At 47.5% G+C, this 17,360-nt stretch overlaps 1 protein-coding gene across 8 annotated transcripts in view; it reads left to right on the plus strand.

Annotated features, from left to right (window-relative positions):
- Window positions 1-17,360, plus strand: part of LOC120371889 (hepatocyte cell adhesion molecule-like) — a 29,949-nt gene extending 12,589 nt beyond the window's left edge. For 2 of the 8 annotated variants that reach the window (XM_039488313.1, XM_039488316.1), the window contains 3 exons: window positions 1,384-1,653; window positions 16,020-16,093; window positions 16,605-17,360. In XM_039488313.1, the coding sequence (XP_039344247.1) occupies window positions 1,384-1,653; window positions 16,020-16,093; window positions 16,605-17,042 (782 nt within the window). In that variant the 3' untranslated portion in view covers window positions 17,043-17,360. Of the gene's footprint in view, window positions 1-1,383; window positions 1,654-5,251; window positions 5,306-8,515; window positions 9,008-10,614; window positions 11,880-16,019; window positions 16,094-16,604 lie in introns of those variants that run through there. The other 6 variants (XR_005584633.1, XR_005584634.1, XM_039488314.1 and 3 more) reach the window with 6 other exon arrangements.

Raw genomic sequence — 17,360 nt, forward strand, 5'->3', positions numbered from 1 at the left:
GGATTTCAGCAGGTGCTTAAAGTAAACCACATGCTTAGTGACTTTGCTGAACTGGAGCTGGAGTGTAGTAATGTTCCATTATTGTGTGTATTGAATTGAAGGAAGGGAGCTGTGTATTAGCATCAGTCTACAGACATATAAAGGACAAACTGTGGTGGAACGGTGCTAATGGCCTTACACTGGCAAAGGGGGAACACAGCAGAAAGACGGAGCAGGGGAGCTGGGCAAATCTCTGTTCCCTTATAGCTTTCTCTAATGCTGAGGTGATGTTAGGCCAAGAAAGTAGAGGTGTGGTTAGTGATTCTGTGAGCCTATGTAAGTGGTATGTAGTCAGCTACAATTATTATTGCAGCCTAGAAACTTAAATCCTGCTGTAACTTGTGGCTATCTTAAGGCATTAAAGTTAACATCCCAGGTACCATGCCATAGAGTAATTGCGCGCACTATGTGTGTGCAATCAAACCGAGTTAACATTGCTAAAGAATTTACTGTGCTTTAAGGACTGATCCTGAACCTTTGATTTCAATAGGGTCTTTAACACTGATTTAAATGAGTGCGGGATGTGTCCCATAATGATGCTAAAAGTTGACTCTGAGTAAATTTTATGAGCTGTCTGGTGCTATTTAATTTGTTTCCTTCTTAGTGTTCAATCTATTAATAACCAAGTGATATCTTGATGCATTCCTTCAAATACTTCTACAGTTTTGGCTTCTAGGAACAACCTAGTTGTATAATTAGGTCTTCTGATTTTTAATTTTAAGTGATAAATACTGATTAAAACACCTTGATTTAAAAAATACCCAAATCAGTTTATCCAGTAAACGTCAGAAGTAGTTACTTGTATCCAAGGGCTTGTTTACATGGAGCAGTAATGAGGACTATGGGGGTGTGATGCTGAAGTGCATTAATGTGCTCTACATTAAATGGTCTGTGTAAACCTTGCTGGTGGCCACTAAAGGTTCCATAATGTATTTTTTAATGTGATGCTGTTTGAAACAGTACCATGCTAAAATCAGGAGCGGCAGCAGGTCCCTAAAAGTGGGGTGGCCACTGGCACCTGAACTGTGGCCCTGCCCTTTCCCTGTGGCCCCTTCTCACTCGCTCCTCTCTGCCTCCCCCCTCCCTGTCACTTGTCCTTATGGCTGGTAAAAAGTGGGAGATCCACGCTCCCATCCTTCCAGCCCCCCATTCCGGTGCCTCTGGTTAAAAGGCACTAAGATACATTACAAAGAGAGTACTCATTACAATATGTACAGAGACCAAAAAAAACCCCAATTTTATATAAAACTCTAATTGCTAACCCCCTTCCCCCACCCAATGAAATTAATAAACCCTTAAAAACAAAGGCCTTATTTGGAAATGTTAATGTTTCCTCTTGTCCAGAGCCCTTGTCTCAGCCAGAACTCCGGAGCAACTCTTCCTTGGTGGGCTCCACCATCGAATTTGTCTGTAAGGTGCCAGTAGGGAAAGTTGATTCCTATCGGTGGAAGAAGGATGGCAAGCGTCTCCCTGAAGACAGTCGCTTCCTGCTCTTTCAGAATGACAGCATTTTATGTATACTGAACACAGCACTGTCTGACAATGGGGTGTACACCTGCGAAGTCAGCAATCAAGTCAGCTGGAATGAAACCTCCCTGAAACTAGACATCCAGAGTAAGTGGGCATTTAATTTTAATGCAACAAACAGAATTGCAAATCAAATCAAATTCCAGTAACAAATGACCCCAGTGGTATTTCTGGGTGGGTTGGGGAGAGGCAGGTTGATGGGGAGGGAAGAGGAGGAGGAAAATGATCAGAGGCTATTGAATAACGCTTGGTTACATTTTCAAGAAGACTGATAGATTTCAGGCCAGAAGGGACCATTGTGATCATCTAGTCTGACCTCCTGTGTAATACAGGCCGGAGAGCTTCCCTCACAATAATTCCTAGAGCAGATCTTTCAGAAAAACATCCTGTCTTGATTTAAAGATTGTCAGTGATGAAGATTCCACCACAGCCTTTGGTATAGTGTTCCAGTGGTTAATTACTCTCACCATTAAACTTTGCACCTTTATGTCCAGTCTGAATTTCTCTAGCTTCAGCTTCCAGCCATTGCATTGTGGATATGTTGGAGCTGTGCACTAGTGCTGGTTGAAAACTTACCATCAACTCTTTTTAGGCTAAATGAAAAATTTTGCTTTAAAATTTTTAATTCCTCCTATCCCCCACAAGACAACCTGAAAAGTTTTGAGATGTGTGTGTGTGTGTGTGTGTTTGTGTGTGCACATGCACGTGTGTGTTGTTTTGAGGAAAAGTCAAAAGTTTCTGCAGGATTTTTTTCCACAATCAGTTCTACAGTTTATCTATTGACACGCAATTGCACATACATGTAATCAGTGCTTCAGACCATAACACTTATTGTGGTCCTAAATATGGCCCTGAATTATCAAAACACTAAGCAAAGCACTTAAGCATGTACCTAACTTTAAGCATTTGAGTAATCTGACAATGGAAATACTCACATTTTGAAGATAAGCACAGGTCTAAGTGCCTTTTTTGTTATAAGTGGGTTATCTTCACTTGTGGACATTGGTTTAAAGATGTAGATGCACCTAAACTGAGTATCTGTGCTTAGGTGATGTATTTGCACCCAGAAGTAATGAAGATGTATTTAAAATGAGCCTGACCCAACCTGTCCAAATCTAAATACACCCAGCGTCTGAGAGAACTTGAGACCCATCCCAGACTTCGTGCCTTAGCTTTTTGTCTGATTAAACCACTTTGCAATACTTTGTTCATGGTTTCTTACTAATCAAATTACTACAGGATTTAGATGCCTAAATTTAACTCTCGGCACCCACATTTGAAAACCAACCAACCAACCAAGTGTTTTGGTGCGTTACTTGGCTTATTTTATTTATTGAATGATTTAACCATATGTAGGTTTTTGAGGAGTGGGTTGGAGGAATCATAGTTAAGCCTGGGTGTCTCAAGTTCTGGGTTTTTTTTATGTTTAATGTCTATTGAACTTTCACTGTAGGGTCTTGATGAAATAATCAGTGTATAACATATACCCAGCTTTTCTCCTCTGTGTACATTCATTCCCAGGTCAAGCAGGAGTTTCAGATCTGGGATGTTTTTCTGGGATTGACAGGCCAAAAGGCTGGAGAGGGACAAGCACATGCTGAGCTAGAGGGTTTGGTAAATCGAGAGGAGCTTTAGAAGTGGTTGCAGGGCGAGCCAGGAGGCATTGTGAATGGGGTGTGGTTAGGGAAGGTAACATTTAGGGGGTTGGCCATGTGGCCTTTCCCCATCAGTTACCACTGCCTTCCAGCTTCCTCTTGGGCTCCATGTCTTGCCTTTTTGTCAGCTGCTGACACCTCTGCTTTGAAGGACTCTGGAGTGCAAGCTGAAGTGTGGTGGCAGAAGGAGGAGATGGTGGGGCAGGAGATGTGGGCTGGTGAGTGTGGACACCCAGAAGGACCCAGCACAAGGCTAGCAGCTGGGCTGGCTTTAGCAATAAGGAGGGATGGTGGGAAGCAGTGACTGAGGAAGCACTAGAGGAATCTTGATGGGAAGTGGATCAGTGGCCAGTCAGTCTCACCTCAGTCCCTGGAAAAATCATGAAACAGGTCCTCAAGGAATCAATCCTGAACCACTTAAAGGAGGGGAAAGTGATCAGGAACAGTCAGCATGGATTCACCAAGGGCAAGTCATGCCTGACTAACCTAATTGCCTTCTATGATGAGATAACCGGCTCTGTGGATGAGGGGAAAGCAGTGGATGTGCTATTTCTGGACTTTAGCAAAGCTTTTGATACAGTCTCCCACAGTATTCTTGCCAGCAAGTTAAAGAAGTATGGGCTGGATGAATGGACGGTAAGGTGGATAGAAAACTGGCTAGATGGTCGGGCTCAACGGGTAGTGATCAATGGTTCCATGTCTAGTTGGCAGCCGGTATCAAGTGGAGTGCCCCAAGGGTCGGTGCTGGGGCCAGTTTTATTCAATATCTTCATTAACGATCTGGAGGATGGTGTGGACTGCACCCTTAGCAAGTTTGCAGATGACACTAAACTGGGAGGAGTGGTTGATACGCTGGAGGGTAGGGATAGGATACAGAGGGACCTAGATAAATTAGAGGATTGGGCCAAAAGAAATATGATGAGGTTCAACAAGGACAAGTGCAGACTCCTGCACTTAGGACGGAAGAATCCCATGCACTGCTACATACTAGGGACCGAATGGCTGGGCAGCAGTTCTGCAGAAAAGGACCTAGGGGTTACGGTGGACGAAAAGCTGAATATGAGTCAACAGTGTGCCCTTGTTGCCAAGAAGGCTAATGGCATTTTGGGTTGTATAAGTAGGGGCATTTCCAGCAGATCGAGGGATGTGATCATTCCCCTCTACTCAGCACTGGTGAGGCCTCATTTGGAGTACTGTGTCCAGTTTTGGGCCCCACACTACAAGAAGGATGTGGACAAATTGGAGAGAGTCCAGCGGAGGGCAACAAAAATGATTAGGGGGCTGGAGCACATGACTTATGGAGGAGAGGCTGAGGTAACTGGGATTGTTTAGTCTGCAGAAGAGAAGAATGAGGGGCGATTTGATAGCTGCTTTCAACTACCTGAAAGGGGGTTCCAAAGAGGATGGATCTAGACTGTTCTCAGTGGTAGAAGATGACAGAACAAGGAGTAATGGTCTCAAGTTGCAGAGGGGGAGGTTTAGGTTGGACATTAGGAAAAACTTTTTCACTAGTAGGGTGGTGAAGAACTGGAATGGGTTACCTAGGGAGGTAGTGGAATCTCTTTCCTTAGAGGTTTTTAAGGTCAGGCTTGACAAAGCCCTGGCTGAGATGATTTAGTTGGGTTTGGTCCTGCTTTGAGCAGGGGGTTGGACTAGATGACCTCCTGAGGTCCCTTCCAACCCTGAGATTCTATGATTCTATGATTCTATGGATGGCTAGTAACTCTTCCAAGTGGTTCTACTGAAATGAATTCAAAACTTTGGTCTAATCCAGCGTCTGGGACAGACAGCCAGCCCCAGAACAGGAGGTCATCTTGATGTGGAGGGTTGAGTGATGGGCGCAGCTGGACTTCTGGGTGTGTGAGAGGCTGGTTGCAACTCTAGTTTCCAAAGCCCTTTATAGACCAAGATTTAATATTGGAATCTCTAATAGGTCACAAAGATTTGCTTGGGGGTGGAAGTAGGGAAGAAGATGCTTTCTACTGGCAATGTCCCATGTGAGGCTGGTTTTGCAATATTTTTTTTCACAGATCCTTTAAATGTGGTTGTGGGAGTTGTCGTGGTGATTGGCGTCCTTGTACTAGGTAAGTAATATGTTTTTTCTTTCTTTGCAGCTTCCTCTTTGCCATTGTGCCACTGGCAGTTCACCTGGCAGATCAGTTCCAGGAGGCTTGCCTAATAGAGATGGGATAAGTGACCCAGAAATAAATGCAGGTTGTCTACACTGCCAAATCTCTCACACACAAACATGGCAGTCACAGCAGCACGTGGCAGTTTCTGATTGTTACATATTGGTATATGATGAGGCTTAAGGCCAAACCCGGGCACCTGCTGACTCCACTTTAGGCCGGATCTTTGCAGCAAAAGCGATGGTGATCTTTGAGGGCTAGATAGTGCCTAATTCCTGTCATGGGTGTGTGTGGGCAGGGCCCAGCTTCTTCACTTCACCATCACTTGCACTCCCTGTATAATGGACAGGTACAACTGCAGCCCCTGTATCTGGGGAAGCTGCAGCAGCTACATAGAAGAGCTAGGTGGAGGCTCTCTAGGGAAAAAAACCCTGGACTCTCTGATCCCCCTCGTATCCTCTGAAGGAGGGCTGTTGTGTGCCCACGTTGGCTGGCTCAGTCTCTGCCTCTCCCATTGTGGATGCTGGACCCACAGAGAGGCCTTTCTGAGTCAGAGCTGAGGGCAGGAAGCATCACACAGTAGGTCCCCTGTGTGCCCAGATCAGGAAGAGAGAATCCGTCAGTCTTTACTCGTGGGCCTTCATTGGGAATTTTGCCCAGGAGTTGTCAGGGGTGAGTACTGCAGAATGTGGCCAATGGGATTTAGTTGAAGTGGAAGCCACATTAGTACCATGCACTTTGCCCATGCACATTTCTAGCTGTTATGTTTTCCATGCCCAAAACCAGAGACCATGAGGGAACTCCCTAGAGCCACCCACACTGTGCTGTCTCATGCAAGAGCAGCCGTGTGGAAGTGGAACTGCTTTCTCAAATGGAAGGCCTGACAGCAGATTGTGGTATTACCAACTCTGAGAGTTCAAAACCCAGGAGTCAGGACCAAAAAATCAAGAGAGTTTAAAAAAATAAATAAATGTGAATGAGGGGTTCTTTTGATTATTATTGTTTTTAATTTCTTGTTATGAGCCTTAGTTTTGTCTCATGTTCTCTGGCTTTTCTCTGCAACCAGAGGCATATAAACGTACGTGTGTGTGAGAAAGAGAACTATGAAAGCTGAGATTCTCAGCTCCAGAGGCTGGGCTCTAAGAAAACAATAATATCATAAGAGTGACAATGAAATCACAAGAGTTGGCAACTCTGGGACTGTCAGGGAGCCTCCTAGCATTGAAAGTGCAGGTCACAGAAAATGCTAACCACTGGGTTAAGCCAGAGAGTCCTGCTGGCACTTGTTTGCCCTCCCTGTGGTGCTGGACTCAGAGCCACTGCATGGGGTGTGTCCACGTGCACATTCTCAGCTGCTGGCTCTCCACACATCAGGGTTGTAGTATTTCTCCTGAGTTTTGAGCCTGTGGTAGAGCTCTGATCTTGCTCCTGTGGGTCCTGTGCTTCTAGGCGGTTTATGCTAGTCTTAGTGGCTCACTCTGACCCTCCACGTAGCCCTTCTCTCTCTAGGGCCAGGGTTACAGTCTACTGAGCCCTTTTCATCATAGGCCTGTGAGAAGGTTGGTAAGAGAACTCCCACAGTCTCTGTTCAGCCTCTTGTCCTGACAGGGACCTGACTTCCCCTTCCAGGAGATGTTCCTGTAGTGGTGGGTTGGGGGGAACCCGGGCCCACCCTCTACTCTGGTTCCAGCCCAGGGACCCTAATGGTAGCAGTTGTTGGCAGCCAACCTTTCACTGCCAGAGTTTCCCTGGGCCACTTCCCCACAGCTCTCCTGCTTCTCCCCTCTTCACCCTTACCTTAGGGCTCCTTTATCATAGAATCTCAGGGTTGGAAGGGACCTCAGGAGGTCATCTAGTCCAACCCCCTGCTCAAAGCAGGACCAAACCCAACTAAATCATCCCAGCCAGGGCTTTGTCAAGCCTGACCTTAAAAACCTCTAAGGAAGGAGATTCCACCACCTTCCTAGGTAACCCATTCCAGTTCTTCACCACCCTACTAGTGAAAAAGTTTTTCCTAATATCCAACCTAAACCACCCCCTCTGCAACTTGAGACCATTACTCCTTGTTCTGTCATCTTCTACCACTGAGAACAGTCTAGATCCATCCTCTTTGGAACCCGCTTTCAGGTAGTTGAAAGCAGCTATCAAATCGCCCCTCATTCTTCTCTTCTGCAGACTAAACAATCCCAGTTCCCTCAGCCTCTCCTCATAAGTCATGTGTTCCAGCCCCCTAATCATTTTTGTTGTCCTCCGCTAGACTCTCTCCAATTTATCCACATCCTTCTTGTAGTGTGGGGCCCAAAACTGGACACAGTACTCCAAATGAGGCCTCACCAGTGCTGAGTAGAGGGGAATGATCACATCCCTCAATCTGCTGGAAATGCCCCTACTTATACAACCCAAAATGCCATTAGCCTTCTTGGCAACAAGGGCACACTGTTGACTCATATTCAGCTTTTCGTCCACCGTAACCCCTAGGTCCTTTTCTGCAGAACTGCTGCCTAGCCATTCGGTCCCTAGTCTGTAGCAGTGCATGGGATTCTTCCGTCCTAAGTGCAGGAGTCTGCACTTGTCCTTGTTGAACCTCATCATATTTCTTTTGGCCCAATCCTCTAATTTGTCTAGGTCCCTCTGTATCCTATCCCTACCCTCCAGCGTATCAACCACTCCTCCCAGGATGGTTTGAGGGTGTCTTCACTAACCAGTCCTTCAACCACACTTCCTCTCCCCTGGCTCTCCTCTGCCTGACTGGAGTGAGCCCTTTTTATAGTACCAGCAGGGCCTTAATTAGAGTCAGGTGGTCACATTAACTGAATGGCCTCACCTGACTCTTTACAGGTTAATTAGAGTCAGGTGTTCTCATTAGCCTGGAGTAGCCCCTGCTCTGGTCAGTCAGGGAACTGAAAACTGTTAATCCAGTGGTCTGTATATCTGCCTTCTGCTATACCCAACTGGCCTGGGTCTATCACAAGCCTTAAAAAGACTTGAAGGTCCAGTCAGGAGATGGCTGCTGCAAAGTGATGGGAAAGTTTCACCAGTGACGTTGACATGTTCATGTGGGAAAACAAGACACACAACAAATCAATCAAATCTCCTTTTTGCAAGTGTAAGCGAGTGACGGCTTTTAACTTCTTTACTTATATGGTTTCTCCACGTTCCACACAGACCACTTCAAATTGCAACAGAAGGAGGAGCCTGGGATTTTCTGGGCTGTAGCACAGTCATTTAGTCTATGCTGACCTGAAATATCAAGCATCAACTTTCAGGAAAATTACAACTACTTTTTGTTTTGTTTTGTTTTCAGTTGCTGTTTTATGTGTTTTAAAGAAATATCTCACGTGTCCAACACAGTGTTTCTGTGGAGACTCTAGTAAGCTGTATTTAAATATCCTAAAATAATCCCTTTGCTTGCTTTGGGGGCTTGTGTTTTTTGGTAACTCCATTTTGTGTGTGTTTTTCTCCTTTACTATTAAACCAGATGTTCTTCCAAGGAAAACTGTCTATTTAAAATCTACTGCATTCCAAAAGATGAGTTAAAAGTACCTACTTTTGCTCTGTCACCTGCCATTTTTTTTAACAATCACATTTTTGTGTGTGTGTGTGTGTAAGTAAATTTCTTTTCCTCACCTGTTGCTTTGTGACATACCGACACCAATGACCAGATTTGCAAACTGCTGACTATACAGGCATTCTCCACTGCCTGGTTAGATGCAGAGTTCTGTCAGTTACACAAAGAAAACACATTGGAATCAGAGAAATGATTTTGCTATGACTTTTTAATCGTTACTTTAACAATAGTACATTTAGGAAAAAAACAAAACACCACCCACAACTTCCAGCAGAGTGTGATCTCTCTCTCTCTCTCTCTGTCTCTCTCTCTCTTTTTAAGTTGATGGTGTGCCTTCCATTTTTTTTCTTAATGGGGATGGAAAAGTAAAGCTGCTGCACAGCATAACTTTTGGGCAGATTGAGAGACATTTATAAGAATGAGAAAATATTTGGTTAGTTGATATTGGGATACCTGCACCGAAACAAGGGGTCATTGTTACAGGAGACTTCCAAGCCTGCCAAAGTATTCCAACAAATTAGTGGCTCGATTTAGGTGCTTAACACCATTTTGAGTTTTTTTCTGCATGGGGAAATTGACCAGAATAACTATTGTAGAATAAACCATTCTGAAATAACTCCCTGTGTGGACACTCTTATTCAGGAATTGCTGCATTTAAATTAATCCACTTTTGGATTAAGCTAAACCAGAAAAAGGCACTCTTATTCTGGAATAAAAGCATCCACATGGGAAGTTATTGCAGGATAGCTCCAGTACTGGAGGGAAAGGGCCTGGTTCTCCACTGCCTGGAACTTTCTGCCAGCATTTATACTTGTTCAAAGTGGATGTCAAATGAGTGGTGGTATTGGATGCACACAAGCCGCAGATATTGGGGGAATGAGGATGGAGGGCATGGAAAGAAGTGAGATTGAGGGGGGAACACAGCTACTTGGCATACGGGAGGAGGAGGGAATGAGGGGCATAGAACCCCTGGCAGGGAGGAAATTGCGGGGAGTGACAGAGAGTCCCTGAAATGGAGGGGGGTGGGAGGGTAGCACGCAGGGGGCTTGAGCAGGTGGAATGAAGGTTGGCCTATATAAACTGAGAAGTGTAAGCCTCTAGTATTATCTCCACTTTGCATGGGTGCAATTGGTTGCACAAGGTGTGAGTGTAATGCTGACAGACCCTGATAGTTGGCGGGCTGGATCGAATATGGGACCTCTGACGCTCAGTGCATCAGTCTCCACTGCATGAGGTGGCTCTCAGCCAAAGCTGTAGCAGACTCATCAGTTGCTAGCTGGGCTGGGTGCCCCTAGAGGGGGACAGAGCACCACTCCAAGCAGGCGTGGGTTCCACGAGGTGAGGGAGAATCCGCTTCTCTGGCCTTTGTGACAGGTCTGTGCTAGCTGTGAAGTGAGGCTGAGGGATGATGGGCACTGCTGAGCTGAGGCCTGGCCTCTCCAGTGCCCAAGGTAATGAGTCCAACACAGCCGGTTCCGTGCAGCTGTCGGCAGCAGGTAGCAGAAGTTAAAGACACACAGACTGGGCCAAGATGGATTAATTAGGTTAAAAAACAGCAAAGAAACAAAGCATGTGAAGGGACTGCAGGGCTTCTGGTAAAGTCATGGGCTGGGGTGACAATGAGCTGAAATAGTCTAGAAATGTTTACAGTAGAAATTGACCAAACAGTTTATTTTTCAATTGGTTTATTTTGAAGATCCTAGACACTGTTTGTCTGGCGGTTGCTCAAGTGGACCAGGGGGACATGTGGACTGTAAGGAGCAAACGTCACCATCTTCTGGGACCCCAGAAACCACTGTGGCACTCTTGGACCGGAATCCTCTTGATTCTGAAAGGCATCCTAACCAGGCTTCAGCTGCGTCCTGAACAACACCTCGGTTCCTGCTGTCACACCCTCTCGTGTCCTGTTTCCTTCCCCACCTTATTTCTTCACTTTCCTGTCATTCTCCTTTTTGCCACCTGTTTAAGAAGAGCTTGGCTTAGCTGGCCAAGACGGCATTTTTTGTTGTTGTTGCCACACAGCTGTGAGCCCGTGACCAGCAGCAGCTAAAAGCAGTGCCCTCTACAGCCCAACCCTGGTACACGTTTCCCAAGTCTCAGGGTGCCTGCTGAGTGCCGTGCTGGTTTCTCCAGCAGCAAGCTTGTGAGTAAAGGTATGTCTGCACAGTTAGACCGAGCAATTGCTAGCCAGGTTAGCTGAGCCCAGGTGCAAGCCTTCTTGGTTAAGCCTAATTGGTTATTCCTACTCGTGTGATTGTATCCTCACTGTTTCTGCACTTATCGGTGCATGTCTGGGGCATAGCCCATGGTTCTTTGTGCTGAGATGCTCTAGGACTCTTTCCTGACCAACTGTGTCAATAGCAGGTGAAGCTGTCTGTCCTTTAGGGGGAGTTGTGGAAAGACACTGAAGGGCTGCCAGCACTCAAGTGATTTTAGCTTGGGTCCTCACTGCAAAGTGTGTGGGTTCCAGCCTGAGTGAAACGGAGACTGGGTTCTAATTAGGGTTGCCAACTTTGATTGGACAAATTCCTGGATATTTCATCACATGAAGTAATCTTTAATTAAAGATTAATCTTTAATTCCTGGAGACTCCAGGATAAACCTGGAGGGTTGACACCCCTAGTTCTAATTCACCCCACCCAGCCAGGTCAGCTAGCATGGGCGTAAAGTACCGCCAAGCCTGGATCAGAGATTTTTCTTTGTGGATGGTAGAGGATTTAGGCTAAACCCCATGAAGAACTCAGGTTTCTGTCAAGCAGGGGTTCTCAAACTGGAGGTTGTGACCCCTCAGGAGATTGCGAGGTTATTACGTGGAGGGTCATGAGCTATCAGCCTCTATCCCAAACCCAGCTTTGCCTCTAGCATTTAAAGAGTGTTAAATATTAAAAAATGTGTTTTTAATTTAGAAGGGGGAGGTCGCACTCAGAGGCTTGCTGTGTGAAAGGGGTCATCAATACATAAGTTGGAGAACCACTGCTCTACGTCCTTTCTATACAGTGGTGACCCCAATTGGACACAGTACTCCAGCTGAGGCCTAGCCAACTCTGAGTAGAGTGGTACTATCACCTTGCGTGACTTGCATGCTATGTCTCTGTTAATGTAATGTAAAATTGCGTTTGCAACAGCAAGGCATTGCTGACTCATGTTGAGGTTGCGATCCACTACAACTCCCAGATCATTCTCAGCAGTGCTGCTGCCAAGCCAGTTATCTACCATTCTGTATTGACTTCCTGCCAATCTGATATCATTCAATTAATGGCTACTCATTGTTTGTGGTTGTTTAACCAATTCTGTATCCACTTAACAGTAGTTCCACCAAACCTGCATATCTCCAGCTTACTTCTCAGAATGTCATGTGGAACTGTGTCAAAAGCCTTGCTGAAGTCCAGGAATATTATGTACATTGCATTCTCCCTATCCACCAAACCAGTTACCCTGTCAAAGAAGGGAATCAAGCTGATCTGGCATGATTTGTTCTTAGTAAAGCCATGCCTGCTGCTAGTGATCACTCCTTCATTCTCCAGGCATTCGCAAATTGAATGTTTTACACCAGGGGTTCTCAAACTTGGGGATGGGATCCCTGAGGGGGTCGCAAGGCTATTATATGGGGGGTCGCAAGCAGGGCTGGCTCTGGCTTTTTTGCTGCCCCAAGCAAAAAAAAAAAAAAAAACCTGCGCGGGGCCGGAGCAGCAAAGGGCAGAGGGGGTAGTGGGGGACAAACCTGCTGGCCGGCCGGAGCAGCAAAGGGGCAGGGGGGAACAAACCTGCCAGCCAGCCTGAACAGCAAGGGGGAAGCAGGAAACCAACCTGCTGGCTGGCCGGAGCAGCAAAGGCGGAGGGGGGAAGGAAACCTGCTGGCCGGCCGGAGCAAAGAAGGGGGGGGGCAGGAAACAAACCTGCCGGCTGGAGCAGCAAAGGGGGGGCGGGAAACAAACCTACTGGACAGAGCAATGAAGTGGGGGTGGGGACCTGAAACAAACCTGCCAGACGGAGTAGCAAAGGGGGGGGTGTGAAACAAACCTACCGGCCGGAGCAATGAAGTGGGGGGGGCAGGAAACCTGCCGGCCGGTCGGAGCAACGAAGGAGGGAGGGTGGGAAACAAACCTGCCGGCCAGAGCAGCGGGTGGGAGGGGGGCGAGAAACAAACCTGCCGGCCAGAGCAGCGAGGGCGGGGGTGGGGGCGGTGAAACAAACCAGCCGGCCGGAGCAGCAAAGGGCAGGTGGGTGCGAAACAAACTCACAGAATCACAGATTATTAGGGTTGGAAGGGGCCTCAGGAGATCATCTAGTCCAACCCCCTGCTCAAAGCAGGACCAATTCCCACTTCCCTAAATGGCCCCCTCAAGGATTGAACTCACAACCCTGGGTTTAAACTGCCTGGCCGGAGCAGCGAAGGAAAGAAAAAACAAAACAAAAGAAATACCTGCGGGGCGGCGGGAGTGCAGGGGGACTCCCAGCCCTGCAGACCCCGGCAGCGGAATGCACACCCCAACTAGCTAGAGAGAGAGAGAAGGGGGGTAGCCAGGGCTTCCTTAAGCAGGGCGCTCGCCATGCGGCCCCGCCCGCTGTGCCGCCTGCTGGGAGGGCTCCGTGCCGCTCTCGTGGGCAGGCAGGGAAGGACGCGGTCTGCATGCTGGGCTTGCTGCAGACCTGGCACCCTCCCAGCAGCTCCCCTCCTCTGCACCACCGCCCCCTACAGGGCAGCAGGAGCAGCAAACCAAAAAGAAAAAAACCTGCAAGGCGGCGCAAGCGTGGAAGCGTAAAAAAAAAAAAAAAGGATTCGGCGGGATGCCGCCCCTTGGAATCTGCCGCCCCAAGCACCAGCTTGTTCGGCTGGTGCCTGGAGCCGGCCCTGGTCGCAAGCTGTCAACCTCCATCCCAACCCTTGCTTTGCCTCCAGCATTTCTAACGCTGTTAAATATATAAAAATGTGTTTTTAATTAATAAGGGGGGTCACACTCAGAGGCTTGCTCTGTGTAAGGAGTCATCAGCACAAAAGTTTGAGAACCACTGTTTTACACATTGCTCTAGTAGCTTCCCAGGCTGACTGGTCTATGCTTCCCTGGATCCTCCTTTTCCCCCCTTTTAAAGATGGCCACTATGTTAGCCCTTCTCCAGCCTTCCGGGACCTCTCCTCTCATCCATGCATCTGTAAATATTATTGCCAGTAGTTCTGAGATTTCTTCAGCTAATTCCTTCAGTACCCTTGGGTGAATAGCATCTGACCCTGCTGATTTCAATTCATTCAAATTGGTCAAAAGATCTCTCATGTGTTCTTTATTTATCCCGATCTACACCCTTTTCCCTTTATTGTCTGTTGTAACTTTGCTAGTTGTCCGGTCACATGTTGTTTTTTGTGGGAAGACTGAAGGAAAGTAAGCATTGAGCAGCTCTGACTTCCTATCATCCGTTACAAGCTCAGCTTTTCCATTGAGCAGCGGACTCTCACGCTTCCTGGAGCTACTTAACTTTGTTGCAAAAAATGTAACGAAACAAACGATGTTCATTGTGTTGCTACTGGCAAACTCAAAAGGTTCCAGAATGTTTTAAATCATAGAATATCAGGGTTGGACGGAACCTCAGGAGGTCACCTAGTCCAACCCCCTGCTCAAAGCAGGACCAATTCCCCAACTAAATCATCCCAGCCAGGGCTTTGTCAAGCCTGACCTTAAAAATCTCTAAGGAAGAAGATTCCACCACCTCCCTAGGTAACCCATTCCAGTGCTTCACCACTCTCTGAGTGAAAAAGTTTTTCCTAATATCCAACCTAAACCTCCCTCACTGCACCTTGAGACCATTACTTCTTGTTCTGTCATCAGGTACCACTGAGAACAGTCTAGCTCCATCCTCTTTGGAACCCCCTTTCAGGCAGTTGAAGGCAGCTATCAAATCCCACCTCATTCTTCTCTTCTGCAGACTAAACAATCCCAGTTCTCTCAGCCTCTCCTCATAAGTCATGTGCTCCAGCCCCCACCCCTTCTGCCCAAGGCTGCTGGCCCAACCTCCGGGCCGGCCTCAGCCGTCCCTGGCCACCCAAGCTCCAGGCTGCTGGTTGGAGCTGAACCCCTGCCAGCTTCAAGGGCGAGGGGGCGTGAGGTCGGGGGCCTCAAAACAGAACATGTGCCTGGGTTAGGAGCGGTTTAGCCTCCCTGGACTTCAATATCTGCTGCCCAGAATGTGGAGTTTGCCATCTGCCTTTGTCACCTCAGAGCTAACCACTGAAATGTGCCTACTTAAGACTATTCAGAAGCTGAAATGGCTGCATAATGAGGCTGCAGGCTCAGGCTACAATCTTTCAAACTATAGTCTTATGTGCCCTGCTGAAATCTATATAGACTGTTGACTTGGGGACTCCATAGGTTCTGGTTGGCTTCTGCATAGAATTTATGGTGCTGGCTTTGACACCAAAGTCCTAAATGGCCTTGAACCTGCTGCCTTTAGAACCCTTTGCTCTCCCAGTGTAGCCTTGCCACAGATGGGGTCACTCAGAGCAGCTTCAGCTGGCTTGTCCTCTGTTCATGGAAAGAGACAGGCAAGCAGTGCATGTTCCATCAGGCCACTTGATTTTTGGAATTAACTTTCTTGCTTCCAGACTAATGTGCTCTGGGGCAGTCTGGAAGGTGCAGCTCTTTGTTTGAGCTTTTGGGACGGGATGGTGAGCTGGGATGCATGGGAGTAATTTATTACTTGATGACTCCTGGTTTATTGAGGCTGGCTGGATGCTCATGGTGTGCTTTATAACAGGGGGTGGCCAAACTTACTGCCTCTCCGAGCTGCATATGACAGTCTTCAGAAGTTGGAGAGCAGGCAGGTGTGTCCCACGGGGCTGAAGCTCCAAGGTCTCCCCTCCCTGCTGCCAGAGGTGGTGCGTGGGGGGAGGCATGTGGGGTCATGTGCCTCCCCATATTTTTGCTAGGGTTTGCTGGCCCAACTCAGTCTCATGGTGCCACCGGGCCCTCTCTATGCACAGCAGCTGATGAAGCCGGCAAGTTGGGACCTGCAGCCATCGAGGGATCAGCGGCAAACAGCTGGGAGCTGCAGGGAAAAGCTGCTGGGGGAGGGAGGTGGCCAAATCTTTAAATTGTGCCCCTCTATTCTCAGCAGGCACCAGTCATCTCTGCAAAGCCCCTAGCCCCACCACAGGCAGAAGCCCCGAATTCTCAGCCCCCAGTCTGGTAGGTGGAGAATGGGTGGGGTTTGGGGGGCTCTGGGAGCCGCACTTTAACTGTGAAAGAGCTGCATGTGACTCACGAGCCACAGTTTGGCCACCTCTGCTTTAAGAGTATAAGTTCTCAGACTTATGTTCTCTCTTTAAATATATTGTCTATTTGCCTAGTATACTGGCACTTAAAGTTATTAAAAATCTAGCTCCATGAGCTTGCAACACAGGCTGAAAATCATAGCATAGGGGAAAAGTGATTGGGCTGTGTGTGTTTTCGCCAGGTTATGGTTACAAAGTGTGGTTCCTAGAGAAACTTGAATCTACGGGAGTCCTTAACCCTGGCAGCCCAGTTTCCTTGAAAGCCATGTGAGCAAAGCTCACCTCTGAGCAGAGTGCCTGGTTAAATGCACTTAAGAATGTTTAGAAACCAAGGTTGGCCCTGGCCCAAAGTGAAATATGTTCTATTTTAATGCCCTAGCAGAATTAACAGCTCTGTTGGCAAATAACTGCTTCTGGCCTTCCAGGGTCAAAGGGAGTGCTGCAAACAGGAGCCTGCAAGAAGAGGGTTCCAGGAAGTTCTTGACAACTGGGGGAATATTTCAACAACGAGTAATGCCACGAGAACCACTGCAAATCCCTTCATCATGGCATATAGTGGCCTCCTTCCATGTACTCAGTGGCCAGTCACAGTCCCCTACATAGGCTTTCCATGCCTAGGGAGTGTGGTGACGGTGGGGATTTGGCTCTATGGATTGGAGAAGTATATAACGAATTTACATTTAAACCCAGTCTATGCTTTATCTGCCGGAGAACATGTGTTGCAGAACTTGCAGGAGGAGACCAGTGTGTACTTCATCTGTTCCTACTCAAATGGGGCTCCAGAAGGCTTGTGCTCAGTGTCACAGCAGGCCTGTTTTGTAAGGTCTTGGGCTATTGTGAGCCCTTCCCCAACCTCCTCCTGAAAGCAGCTTTTCAGTCTGCATACTGCGCGACACTAGGAACCAATTCTCTGAGAAATCAAAACATTCCCAGACTTTCTACATCTCTGTTGGGTGCATTTGCCCCTTGAGGTGGCCAACAGCTGCTCTCCAACTGCAATAAACATCCTGTGTCTGTTTGAAAAAACAAAACTTGGGGAAAACTTCCCGCAGTTTGATCTGTGATGTGAGTGGTTCAAGCAGCGGCCCCAACTTTCACTGTCAGAGCCAAAGGCAAGAAGTTTCTCTCCCACTTGGACCTCCCTTGTTTTAATGGGCTGGAAAAAGCACTCATGGAATATA

This window comes from Mauremys reevesii, linkage group 9 (assembly GCF_016161935.1).
Source record: "Mauremys reevesii isolate NIE-2019 linkage group 9, ASM1616193v1, whole genome shotgun sequence".
Taxonomy (NCBI): domain Eukaryota; kingdom Metazoa; phylum Chordata; order Testudines; family Geoemydidae; genus Mauremys; species Mauremys reevesii.